Here is a 14,362-nt window from a genome sequence, read left to right on the forward strand (position 1 = left end):
ATTTTCCTAATTTGACAATTTATGGGACAATATTCAGAGTTCATAAAAAAACAATCATACAATTTTCTACAAATATTAATTACTATTTTTAGGAGGGAAACAAGTGTGTTCTGAGGGGCAAATCATATTTTTACCACACCCCACCCCCTCCCGATTCAATAAAAAAAAAACGAACAAAGAGATGAAGCAAAAAGAATGACATTTTATGTAAATTTTATTACTTTTAAAATAAAATCACACTAAAATTTGTAAAACAATGTAATCTTGTTACCTGTCCAATGTCCTTTAATCATGACTGTATAAATATGATTCAAAGGTCAAATCCACCCCAGAAAATGTTGATTTAAATAAAAAGAGAAAAATCAAACTAGCAAAACGCTGAAAATTTCATCAAAATCGGATGTAAAATAAGAAAGTTATGACATTTTAAAGTTTTGCTTATTTTTCACAAAACATTGTATGCACAACTCAAACGAGACAGTCGATGATGTCCCTAACTCACTATTTCTTTTGTTTTTCATTGTTTGAATTATACTATATTTCTTCTTTTTTATAGATTTGACAATAAGGAACAACTTGACTGATCATATAGTATTAAACAATGCTCATTCCACATGTTCAGGGAGGAATTAATCGTTCTTTCACTTGACAATGAGGAGAAAAATTGAATATTCCATATTTCATATTATAAAATACCAAAGAAATAGTGAGTGGATGACGTCATCAGTCACCTCATTTGCATACCCACCAGAATGTGCATATAACTGTTTTGTGAAATTAAGCAAAACTTTAAAATGTCATTACTTTCTTATTTTACATCCGATTTTGATGAAATTTTCAGTGTTATGCTTGTTGGATTTTTCTCTTTTTATTCAAATCAACTTTTTGTTGGGGTGGACTTGTCCTTTAAAGAGGTACATGGATTCAAATAAAACATATTATTTATATCCTAAATGAATACAATACATGTACCTCGATCAAGTGTACAACTACAAACATGATACATAATAATACATCTTAAAAAACAAGAATAACTAAATCCTATTTTTATGCTTAATAAATATTTTCATTTAAAAGAGACAAATATTTATGTAATATCATGAAGAGGAACTCACAGTGATGTTATTTATTCTTCTCCTTTTCTCCTCTTCCACCCCTCCTCTTCTTTTTCTTCTTCATCTTCTTCTTTTCCTCCTCATTTTTGGTTGTCTTCTTTTCTACTTATAATTCATTTGTATTATTATGACCTATCATCATTAACATTATAATAATTTTATGATAACAATCATAAAAAGATATCCACAATGTCAATATAATGATTATTATCTCTGAAAAAAATGAAAATTATTACTTTTGCTCATTTTCAAATCTTAAAGCGAATACTTCAGGGTACAACCAGATAGTTCCCTTGCCATGTGCAACCAGGTCCATGTCGTCACGTCTTCAACAGTCTTGACTCTTGAATAATCTGAAATTATAAGAATAATAAGTGAAAACAACTTTAGCAACTCAACTTTATAATAGTAGAGTGTTCACATACATGTGCATGTATGATGTATCTCTTCAAGATTATGAAAGAGCCTTTTGAGATTGCAATCACAGGCTTAAATAAAAAAAATGTATATAATGTAAAATTAAAAAATGGGTTAATAGTCTCCGAATATTATTTTGTTTACCCTTATATGGTTGTAAGAATATATTTCATTTCAATCAAGTCATTGGAGAAAATGTTCATATTTGGCGAAAAAATACAACAACACAAAATTGAGGTCAAGGTCATGTTTATGTTATCAACTTGCGACCTCTCCCTTCTACTCCTACCACTATTTTATTCCTAAATGCACTTATATTGTGTTTATGCTTGTAAGCTCACATTGTTAGTCTCTTTGTTGAGATGAATTGTATGAGATGAATTGTAAAAGAGATTCATATTTGAAAATGAATGATATATAACAGTACATCACATTTACAACCGCTCTTAAAAACAATAAAATAAATTAGAATAAATATTACCGTATAGTATACTTGTATTTACAAGTAGAATATTCAATAAACACAACTTTATATAAAAACTTACCTTCATACTAAAAGAGATTTCTTGTTCAATGGCACACAGTGGCAGAGTGTCTGGACTTCCATCTCCTTCCAGTTGCAATCCCCCTCTTTATTTCTACCTCTTCTCACCGTTTGTGTGGTTCAACTGTTAGGAAAGTGAATACAAAATTTTTAATAGTGACATATGAGAATGAATTCATATTTACATTTTGAATAAACAACTGAAGTTCCTTCTTTAAAAAAAATATTTTAATCATTACAGATTTTGTCAAATATATTTGACAGGGGTGTTGGGACAGTTTCACTGGCTATTTTCAGAACTGTGTAAAAATGAATTCTATCCATGAGTGCATTGAGAATACTAATCAAAGGCAAATAAGGTCTAGTCATTCAACCTTGAAATGGTTTGATGAAAACACTAAGAAGGTTCAAATTTGAACCTTAGGGGTTGGTACAATAAGGAGTGCCAATGAGCGCAATTATGCTCATTTGTGCACCTTTATGGGTGTAGCAGATTTGAACCATGTAATAAAGGTTAAAAGATTTGAACATTTTTAATGTTTAAGTAATACTATTATGCACCTTAAAAGGTAAAATGTTGCCCCTTTTATTGTGCAAACGAACATTTCTGGGTGCAAACAATAATGACAAGGTCAATTTTTGCACCTTTATCACTTAGGATGCAATATTGCAAGGAGAGTACAAGTGTTTCATTAAGGCTTCAAATTCCTTTTTTCTGTTAGAAAAATATGTTAGAAAAATGATTTACACACGCAATATGTGAATACTTCTAATGAAGATAGGTTTTGATAGGTAAGAAAATTGTAGGCCTTATAATTCTATTATTTATACAAAAAATTTGGGATTTAAAAAAATTCAAATTGCCAAGGTTTTTTTTTCAAAAAAAAAGCACCCCTTTAATAATTTATCTGAAAAATCCTTTAGAGTAAATAGGTAAAGGAAATAGAAAATAGTATAAAAAATTCTCGATAACAGTCACCAAGAGAATTTCAATGATCATGGTTATTTTTATCCACAGATCAGAAACCAAATCTTGTAGTTACCGGTAATGGAAATGCCTTTTCTCCAAACATATTACTTGTGCATTGGTTTAAAATTAATAGAAAAGGCATTTGATAAGGTTTTTAACCTGTTAAACAAATCAAAGAACTAAAATGTGCACTATATCCTCAGAAGTGTATTAAACTTAGCAAACAGGTAGCTTGTCTACAGGCCAGCAGCCAGCTTGCAGAGAATATATTCAAATCAGAAAACACAGAGGATACATACATGTAGATCTTTTTTTTTTTTTACTGCATGTTCAACTCATTGCTTTTGTTAAAAATTGGAAGAGTCTAAAATATAAATCGAAGATGTACATTAATATCTATATTAGATATCAACATACAATGTAGTCATCAGTCTCATCAGACAAGTTTTTTGTGAAATTACATGTCTTTTCAGTTCAGTGTTTAAATTAATTAGTTCAGTGCGTAATTCTTCTCCCCCCCCCCCCTTCTTTCCCATCCTGTTCAGTAGTCTCCAGTCTTTGTTAACACAGAGGGTGTCCCAGGGTTTTCTATATTATTTTATCACAATACACACCAATCATTTCATTTTTTTTTGCTTTACAGAGAGGGACCCCCCCCCCCAACTCGCTCCTAGGGCTAGGGTCTAATACTCTACATGTTATTGTAGTGCACATCTTCCAACTGATGAATCTTGACTAGATCTAGGCCTCTACCCCTGTCATTAGAAAACAATATTAGAGCTAGACTACCCTATTCCATAGCTCTATCATAAACCCAGGGGGCTCCACCACCGTAGCGTAGGCAGCAGAGGCCCCGCCTTCCAAAGGTCTAAGTTAGAACCTACAGTACTAGACTCAATTTGAATTTTAATGTCAGAGTTAAGAAGCCAGGCTAAAGATTAGACATAGAATGGATCTAGAGTAACATTTGTAGTTCTAGTAGATCCATAGTGTTAGATAATCTATGATAGATAGGCCCTACAAATGATTAGCTTACTAATGATGCAAAGACAGTTTCAATTTTGGGCCCTAGAATATACAAATAAATTACAAGCAATCGCTCGTTCTGCCTGAGCTACATCTATTTCAGATCTCTTGTATTGCTAAACTAGATTGGGTCCCGAATTAGGTCTCGATTTTGATCTATAATAAAAGCATGAATGGAAGGAACCCAAGCCAGACCCGGTCCAGGGGCAGGGCTGCACCACCTCATTCCCTGGCCAGAACCAAGGCCCAAACCGGGGTAGGCCTACATGTAGATCTAGTAAAGCAGTAATACAATGGTAGAGCCAGCTCGGCTAACCAAGACAAATTAAAATTTCTTAGATCTAGATCTAGACCTGGGAGGTCTAGTGACTAGTCTAAGTCTAACTAAGACCCTAGATAGAAAACTAGATCAGAATATATCTACTGACTACTGCAGATCTAGACTAGAACTTAAAAGGGGCCAAGCTAATATAGCTAATATAGGCTTTGGGCCTGGCCCTGTCTACCTCAGGCGAGGGCTCGTATACTATAGGCTCCAATACACTTCACTACCGCTACCCTCCACTCAACCTATCTCATTTGTATCTGATAGTGGAGCGGACGGTAGCGGTAGTGAAGTACGTACTAACTACTATCTATAGTGGAGCCTATACATGTACGAACCCTCGCTTGAGGTAGGCCATACCTAGGCTCTACTCTCTAGCCTAATTCTTTTTTATCTACTAATATAGGCTCTGTTATAACTTATTATAGATCTGGCCTGGCTAGGCCCTAACTTATTCTTACTTAGTTTGTCTTAGACTTTACTGAGGGCTAGAAAGTCTAGGGCCTGGCTCTGACGCGACGGTCAGTGAGTGACAGAGCTGGATAGACTCTAGTCTAGGCCCTAACTAGAGGGTCTAGACTAGTCTAGTCGAATCTAACATTAGGCCTAGACTAGATCTAACTTGTTAACGTTAGAATTTAGACTCTAGAAATACTACCAATATACTGACTAGATTTAGAATTTTCCAGAAAGGGCGGGGGTGCTCTAAAAAAAACCTTAAAAATCAATGTCTAATATGTCATGAAGATGAATTAAAACTGTTTTCTGTCGGTGTTCATTCCACGCATGTTCATCCGACATGCATGTTCATCCGACACGCATGTTCATCCGACACAGGAACCTTAAAAACAATGTCCAATGTCGTGAAGATCATTTAAAACTGTTTTCTGACGGTGTTGATTCTATGCATTATTTGTCTGTGTCAGACGCCGGAACCTCCGGCTAGCACTGCCGGCGTTGTACGGCTAAAAGCAGCCGGAGAGTTTACAAGCAATCATTGCATAAAATTGACGGCGATAATGATTAATTTAAAATATCTCTTTATACTAAGAAACTTTAATTGAGATAGATCTATTATCTATGATATATAACAATGAAATTGGATACATACCAAAATATGCCTCTATCCCGTCAAAATGGGAAGCCGATGACCCTTTTTCGCAAGAACTTGCTGCGGCTGAAAATGACAACTTATGCCAAGTTTATGTCAACAGGCTCGTTCATGACTATTCAGTTTATGTAATGATGATTAAATCGCGTCATAAGCTAAAACAATACATAAATATTTTTATGCAACAGAATTTATGTCAACGGCATAAGCTATGCATGATTTTATGTCATGATCGAAATTTATGTCATAATGACATAAATTTTTTTGCAACAGGGCCCTGAATTAAGGGGCTAGTCTACGTTTTCAGTCACTTAAGAAAATGGCGAACTGGCCAAAGGTGAAATACATCATTGAAAAGAAAATGAATGTTTGGATTAAAATAACGAAGATTAAATGAAATATGACTGAAAAATATCCATAGTTGAATCTCTACTTTTATTACTGACAGAACAATAACATCATTTTTTTTATTAACTTCTTGCCAATATTCCAATAAGGCAAGACTCCCATTCAAGACTAGCAAGCAAACGTTATCAATGGGATTTTTGAATGAAAGAAAAAAAAATCAAAGCGTGATTTTTTTTAAAGGGATAGACGAGACTCTTGTTTTGAACAGAGATATAAAAATATTTAAAAACAAACAAGAGGTGATAAACACTTCATTAAAATTATAATGAAGTTCGTAGTGAATTACAACTTGTAAAAGGAGAAATTAACAAGAATAATAGGGAAATAAAGTTTGGAAGAAAAGAAGGAATGAGGAGAGACAAGCTTTGGGGGGAATGATCAAGATGGGTGGCTGCAGCTCGACATGGGGCTAGAGAGTGTACATAAATGGGAGGGGGGCCGGGGTGAGCAATCATCTATCAAGTCGCCCAAAATCTTACACCTTCAAACTTCTCACACAATCCACACACAAATCCCAGTTCATGATACAATCACAAGTGTCGCTCAACACATGCGCACGTGGTCTCTCCTGGCATTTTACAGTCACACACACAGCTAAGAAATACACACTACACACAATGCACACGATGCATCCCCATACCACATGCAGTCACACTGAGCCTAAAGCACACAAGCAGAGAAACGTTCTGCTCGAAGTGTATGACTCCTCGGCTCCAAATTCTACATTTATTTTATCTCAGTGCTTGGAGTCGGCGCTGGGGCTCGGCGCTGGGGCCGATTTTCGTCCATGAATGAGAGAGCATGGCAAAGACTCGAGTCCCTTTATCTCAGAACCGCCGCCGCTTGATACTCGAGTCTCCAGAGATCAGGGTCGACTCCCCGACTCTGGCATTGAGAATCGGGTAGACTCGATTACCCGGCGCTGGCTCCCAAGCCTAGTTGACGGGGGCGATTATGAGTTTTGCAGTCGCCCTCGTGTGAATGTTTTTAGCCCTTTTCCGGGGCTCTTTTTGGACTTTCCGGGGCGAATTCGCCCGCCGCCCCCGTGTAATTTTTTGGTTGCTTCATATTAACCTTTTAACAAGTGGAATGGCACTGGGTGCTCCACCTGCAATATGCAATGCAATAAAGCAGCACTTGTGACATTGAAATACTTTAAACATTTTCTTGTTTTTCTTTTCAATTTGAACTTAACAATTCAAGAATTCATTGCCATCAGGGCATGTACTGTTGCATGTTGTAAGTCTTCAAAATTTCCATTTATCTTCAAAAGTTCCTGTTTGTTTGAAATTCAACATAATTACCAATCAGCGTTTTAAGCATGTACAAATTTTGAGAAAAAAATGTTCATTAAAATAAATTTTTTACATTTTTCATTATCTTTCAACTCAAATTTCCATTGGAAGGATGTTGCAAATGTAATTATTTTAAATTTGCGAGCGTTTGGTACAAATAAGTTAGACTCTGCCTAATGCCAACCTTACAGTCTCGGGCTATTTTCTTTTTGTAGACCAGTGCCAGTTGTGGCATGCATGGCAATGGTGAACTACTACTGAAAACGGAACCAAGCAGTGGGTCAATAAGTCAAAAATTTTGAGGGGGCTACAGATGGCGTATCGGGCAAAATGTTTAAAACGTTGCGATTGAGCTATTATTACTTTAAGTGAAGTTAGCGAGCAAAAATTTTGAAATTTTCATTACAAAAATCAAATTTTGTGATAAATTTTTACATAACTGCCCATATTTTACCTTTCTATCATTCCTTTTCTCTTTTTTTCTTCTTGATCGTGAAAATTTTTGGGAGGGCCAAGCATCCCCCCATCTGTACGTCATGTGCGTGTACGTCGCTGGACATGCTGGACATTAGTTGAAGTTTGAACCAAACGTAACATATGGTAGTGGATCATATTAGTATTACCGAACACTTTTCATGAATCCAATCATATCAAACACATTATTCTCATGAAATTCACCAAACTTTCACCATAAATACACAATTACCTACAAAATATCAATATGTAAAAATTTTGCCAAAATCATTTTTCCTTTTTACGATATTAGCTTCCAATCGGACCCCTCTTCGCATGTGAAATATTTTGGTCACTTAATTGAAAAAGGTATCGTATTACCGAACGTGTGTTATCTAAGGGAAAAGTTGAGAAAACAACAAAATCACTGATGAGCTATTTTGACCATATTTTATTATTTTAAGAATATTAAGACTTTGAAAATGTGTTTTTTACAATTTTTCATCATCTTTCTATTCAAGTTCTCTTTCAAGTTTCAGTCTTTGGAAGGATGTTGCAAAATTTTGACTCTTTGAGCATTATAATTTATTTTCTGATGCGTATGATGCGCGCGTTCGGTAATACAAGGCCGGTCGGTAATAACTCACTATACATAGTAGTAGTAAACAAAAAGCTTTCGAAATTCTTATCCGTTTTCGATCTGCTTCAGCCTTTTCAGGCGACAGCTACAGCCTACAGTATTTAGGGCCGCAACTCAGGGAGGCGTGTCAGCTCCCCTCGCCTCCCGGCCCAGCCCCAGGCTCGGGCCCGGTGCAGCGCACCAGCACGAAAGTCGACAACAGACAGCCAGATCAGTCTGACTCGGCTCAAACTTATATCTTTTGACCCGGGGCCAGGCTTAAGAACCAGCAAAAGCAATACATCGGCCATAAATAAACTTAAATCATAGAACCTAAAACTAATTAAAATAAAGTTAAAGGTAAATAAATAAGAAACTTCCGACTAAATTCTTTGAGAAACGAGATCGGCAGGTGGTTGATGATGTCCCCCTCAACGACAGGATGCAGGGAACTTTTAGGGCACGCCTAGCCTGCGCCTCGTGTGTGTGTGTGTGTGTATTTGAGTTTTGTCAGACGTGTATCAATCAGATATGATTATTTACGTCTGGGACCGACCTTTAACGTCACCATCCGAAAGACGTGACCAGGGCTCGAACCTCTGCATCAATTTGTAACTTCCCCGCATAGCTTGGATTACAGGCGCACGCCACAACGCACGCCACAACGCCTCGCCTGCGCCCTTGCTAGTCTAGTTCTAGACGATATTAAACGAATTTATTTGCACCGATATATACGTTCTATTCCGTGCGTACGCCCAGCCGAGTGTGCGCGCAAAACCGAGAACCTGTACTCCGAGGATATTTCCTCGGAGTACAGGTTCTCGGTTTTGCGCGCACACTCGGCTGGGCGTACGCACGGAATAGAACGTATATATCGGCGCAAAACCGAGAACCTGTACTCCGAGGATATTTCCTCGGAGTACAGGTTCTCGGTTTTGCGCGCACACTCGGCTGGGCGTACGCACGGAATAGAACGTATATATCGGTGCAAATAAATTCGTTTAATATCGTCTAGAACTAGACTACGCCCTTGCCTGCTGCGCCTCACGGAAATAAAAGGATCCTTTTATTTCCGTGCTGCGCCTCGCGATGCATATTTCCTTCCTTCTATTCTTCCCACGCATCCGATTCTTCCTTCTTTTTCATTGGATCACTTAAAGTCTTTTTTAGCTGGAATGTTTTTCTTGATTTTATATTTTTGAGAGAAGCGACATGTAGAAATATGGATCAGGGAACTTTCATCATTTGAAAGAGATGGAAGAGAGGAAGATTGAGACCCCGTTATATTGGAAAAAAAGATGGAACTGTGTTTGGAAACAAAGGGGACAGGAGAGAAGAAATTAATAAAAAAAAGGAGGGGCGGGGGAAAGTGAGAGACAGAGAAAGGCATAAGCGTGATAAAGTCACAAAGAAGTTTTGGTTGATTTTATTCCAGTAATTTTTAGGCCTACCATATCTAAGAAAAGGGGAAAAACAATGGAGCCCCTAAAAGGTGACATGACCGGCCCCCCACTCATTCCCTCAAGTCGAATGAGTGAATATGTTGGCAATTATCAATATTCTCATGATCATCGATCGTTATTATCACTTTTTATCTAATTATACCAGAAAGTAATTATTTACAGTTTTGATCCTGGCCAAAATTGTAATTTTATTTCATTTGTAGATTAAAAGTTTTTTAATGAATTAACAAGGGCTGACAAGCAAGTCTAGGCTCTAGCTTATCATTATCAAGTGCAGGTTTCTGGACAGTTCCATATATTGTGGACATGTTACATGTACTTTCTATAACTTAGTTAAAACATTCTTTATATACCCCCTATATGTAGGAGCTTCCTTGAATTATTATTTTTTTTTTAGTTCTCATGAAAATTTATAGTGCTCTCAAATGATCATGACTTGGCCCGTGGGCAACTTATGAAGTAAAGTAAGGATGGAAAATATGGGGGTTGGGGGGAACAAAACAACGTTTTCAAAATTTTAATTTTATGGAATTGCCCTTCTTTGAATTCTGAAATGTGTTCTTAGCTTGTTCATAAAAGCATCAAGATATCGACAGACAGCATGCATACGTTTGTGTATCTTATTTGTGGTACAGCAGTTTGAGATACAATTTTGCTTTTTAATATAGAAATGTCCCCGTCTCTCTAACTCATCATTTGGCCATAAAAACTTTCAAACTTTTTTTTTCAATGATAAGAAACTCATTACCTCCAATTTACCACTCATATCATTTTCAAATCTCACTGCACATATGAACAGCAAATGAAAACAAAACTGAAATCTCATTATTGTATGGCAATTGTTTATTTCTTTATATTTTCACAATGTTTTTTTTTTCTTCAAACCATTTTTAATGGCAGAATAGATTTTAAATCCAATGTAATGTATAGGTAGAACACATAATGTCTCACAGCAGAGCAACCATATACCAACAAATCTACTAAAAAAACAATAATTCATTTCAGAGTACCTGATAAAGTGTTGATTTACATTACATCAAATGCTATTTCCATGTTTCGCTTCTTCCACTTCCTTCATATAAATTTCTTAAACATTAAAATTTAAGTTTAAAGAAATACTCTACATATTTCATCAAGGGAATAATAACACAAATTTCAAAATATCATAAATAAACTTTTAATCATTTAACATTTGGCAAATGAATCGCTGACTTCATGTACAAACAAATAACAAAAAAACAAAAAATCCAAAATAATTGGATGGATTGAATAATACCAACCTTGAAGGTAAGATGCATCTTATTATTACAAACATATCTAACAATCATATACCCCATGTCTTACATGGTCTAAAGTGGCCTCCTTTTTCATCTAAGGGCCATTGTCAACTGGAACCAGATCATTCCTGTACAAAGTCCATGGTAACCTACTGTGACAAAAAGGTCAACATACTTATGCACTGAGAAGCTGTTTACAATTGGGAAGAACTCCCGTCCTGAATGTGTATTTGTACAACAATATTCGCTACAGATGGTCACCGTACATTTCTACATTGAAGATATCTTTTTATTTATACACATTGTACCTGTGTCAAGTTTAGGAGCCTACAGTCATAAATGTATCACTGTAATATCAAACATGGGAAGAATTGGTAAATACCTCATATAAAGTGTGTTGATGTTTGACATCTGTACATCAATTATTGTCCATAAAATGAATTCAATAAATGCAAGGATCAGTGGTCTTTGCAGAAGGAAGTGGCACCCAAAAAAAAAAAATAATTAAACATGAAAACATAGTCTAATATATTGTTTGACATCTATGAGATACAATTGAGGGGTGATCTTGTATTTGAGTGACTTCATTTTAAAAATCCAATTTTGTCAAACACTCAAAGGGCTTTAAAATAATATAAATGCAACAAGGATTTCATGTCTTGTTGTCATTGAGCATCAATTGAGTGTCAAGCGAGTTTATAAGATGACAAACATAAATTCAAGCATTAACTTTGCAATAGTAATTTCAAAAACTGAAAATCATTACCAGATCAAGCAAAATTTGAATAATCATAGAACAGGGGGGGGGGGCACTTACCAGCAGATACAGCACATATTGGATTACCTCTCAACTTTTAAAATACTTTCCGATTTTCGGATACCAACAGCTTCAAAGCCCAAATGTCAGAATTATATAAAAAGATGCTCTTAGGCAATCAACTGACACAATTTTGGGAGCTTACAACAGTAGTTTATAACTTGCTAAATATGCTTTGATCCCAGTAAAATATCCATTAAGATTCAATACAAAGTTCATACCTAGCAAAACAGCAGCATTATAAAAAACAATGAACTCCTCCTGAATAAAACCAATATTCCTGAATCCTCACTGAACCAAACATGACATGAAGCATGCTCAATTTCAATGTAAAGATTAACTCAATATAATTTGTAATCAAAGGTGTTGTGAGTTGTGTCATGAAACTTTTAGGAGCAATAAAGCTTTCAAATCCAAACTAAGAAATCTATTTCTTGAAGGAAAGCTTAAAGAGTGAGTAGCAACTCCAAATGGTTCCTACAGCTGTGAGACCCATCGCAAAGGCATACGTTATCCTGTCACGTCCCAGTTTGATGTGAATTGGTAGCCCATCAGGAGTCTGTAGAGAAGACACAAAATCATATGCATATGCAAGTTCTTCAAATTTCTCAATACTACATATATAATAGTTACATATACAGCGTATCCTTTTTTTTTTAATTAAAGCTCAAAAAGACATTGTGAGCTTTGGTTTGATAAAACAAGAAAACTCACAACCAATTTATATAAATGTTGCTAATAGAAGCAGATAGTTAATTATCATTCAAATGAGAATAAATCAGAAGACTTAAGACTTCCTGAGTGAGGATCCAAGAACTACGAGTATATTGAAAGTATTTGAAAGGGTGATCATTCATGGTGATGTTCAATGTGAATGTGGCATATCAAGAGTTACCTATGACCACCCCCCATCATTACTCCAATTTTTTTCTTTCTCTACCACTGTAAATAAGAAATATGGTCTGAGTGATACAGGCAACTTACCCCAAACCTCGCCTGGTTGAAGGCAACCTTGTTCTTGAAAAATCGGGACATAGTTCCAGACGGTGCTGGTTTCTGTGCAAACTCAATTGGAGGGGTTTCTTTAACTTTGGTTTGTGTCAAGCCCTGAATTGTAAAGAAGAAACAAACTTTTGATATTTTTGTATGACTAAATATCTTCATGAGATATTCTAAACATCTTCTTTTTCCAGGATGATAGCTTTTTTGAACAAGTATTGTCAAAAGATGTAAATCAAAGTATTCTTACAGTTACAGCAAAGGGGCAAAACACACATATTGTGAATGCACATCATGGAAACATTTCAGCATTCATAGATTACAAAAAATAGATAGATCCAACAATTACTGAGAGAAAATATCGCCACTCTAGTCTTACTTAGTTTTGTGTATGCATGAGTTGTGTTGCACCGCTTAGCTACATTAATCTGACAAGACAAGTTGAAAAACAACAATGAACAAAATGAACAGCATGAATGATCAACAAACACTGAAACTGAAAGTAACAGTAGAAAAAACACGACTTCCAATGAAAATAAGCTGGTGGTTTTACCCCTGGATTATATGCAGATAATGGATCAGCGCTAGAAACTTTTCCACTTGCTGAATTGTGTTTGAAAGCCATGGTAAACTGTGAATTCACAGACTGATATTATAGTAAAGGACGTTAATGACGTCGACGATACTCACTGTTCGCAAATATCTCCATGAAATGTTATGCATAAGATGGTGTTCTTTTAGTTTATAGAAAACAATATAATTGTATTTTTTATTAATTTTTTTAATAAGAATAATAATTTATAAATATTTAACTTTTAATTTTTGAAAAATATGACACTAAAACTGTTTTTGTTAAATTATAATAGAGACCATTTTATGAAATATGCGAACGAGTACAACATGTCAGCGCCCAGAGACAAATTCGATAATTCTCTATCTCTTCCTGGACGCATATTTCTTCCTTTTCCAGCACACTTGGACTGCATCAAATAAAGTGATTGAGATAATGTGACAGGCAGGGTCTTATTACTTTCAAATAGAGGCTACATTATCATCTAATGAATGAGAATATTCTAATTTCTAAATGAAGTGAAGTGAACGTGAACCGTTCGTGATCGTGAAGATCCCCGTGGTCCATGACGTGCACGTGAGTTAATCGGAGAGCTGCGGCTACGGCCTACGCCGCCATACTCAGCTCAGGCTGCGGCCGGTGTAGCGGCGAATCCGGTGCCTGGCTCTGGCAGATCCGCCGGCGGATTGTGTGCCTAACTTTTGTATCCTATTACCGGACACCTTTTATTTCAGTGCTCTAAATACCGGTATGACAACTAGAGGAAATACTTTACAATCAAGAAAAATTTGGGTTTAGAATTAGATATCTACCTAGGCTTTACTTAGATTCTTAGAAAACAATGCAACTCATTAATTAAAGGGTGCCCGCCAGCGTCGATGATGATTAAAACCAACATGTAGCCTGTAGGTTCTTAATTTAGGTACGTAGGTTCGCGTTCGTAGGTATAGGT

At 35.9% G+C, this 14,362-nt stretch overlaps 1 protein-coding gene and 1 long non-coding RNA gene across 4 annotated transcripts; both read right to left on the reverse strand.

The window, feature by feature from the left end:
• Positions 1-196: 196 nt before the first annotated feature.
• Positions 197-2,200, reverse strand: LOC135154745 (uncharacterized). Its single transcript, XR_010294143.1, has 2 exons — positions 2,078-2,200; positions 197-1,468 (listed from the first exon to the last, which is right to left on the reverse strand). It is a non-coding gene; the product is annotated as an uncharacterized LOC135154745 (long non-coding RNA).
• An 8,371-nt stretch (positions 2,201-10,571) lies between these two features.
• Positions 10,572-13,560, reverse strand: LOC129265882 (cytochrome c oxidase subunit 7A1, mitochondrial-like). Of its 3 annotated transcripts, none has more exons than XR_010294145.1 (4): positions 13,393-13,540; positions 12,825-12,947; positions 10,895-12,399; positions 10,572-10,692 (listed from the first exon to the last, which is right to left on the reverse strand). XR_010294145.1 is itself a non-coding variant. In XM_054903797.2 (3 exons), the coding sequence occupies exons 1-3, from the start codon at positions 13,462-13,464 to the stop codon at positions 12,268-12,270; spliced, it is 327 nt and encodes a 108-aa protein (XP_054759772.1). In that variant the 5' UTR covers positions 13,465-13,560; the 3' UTR covers positions 10,572-12,267. The 3 variants fall into 3 exon arrangements, 1 of the variants encoding a protein (XP_054759772.1); XR_010294144.1 differs by having other exon boundaries at positions 10,737-12,399; XM_054903797.2 differs by having other exon boundaries at positions 10,572-12,399; positions 13,393-13,560.
• Positions 13,561-14,362: the final 802 nt, after the last annotated feature.

Source organism: Lytechinus pictus, chromosome 7, assembly GCF_037042905.1.
Source record: "Lytechinus pictus isolate F3 Inbred chromosome 7, Lp3.0, whole genome shotgun sequence".
Taxonomy (NCBI): domain Eukaryota; kingdom Metazoa; phylum Echinodermata; class Echinoidea; order Temnopleuroida; family Toxopneustidae; genus Lytechinus; species Lytechinus pictus.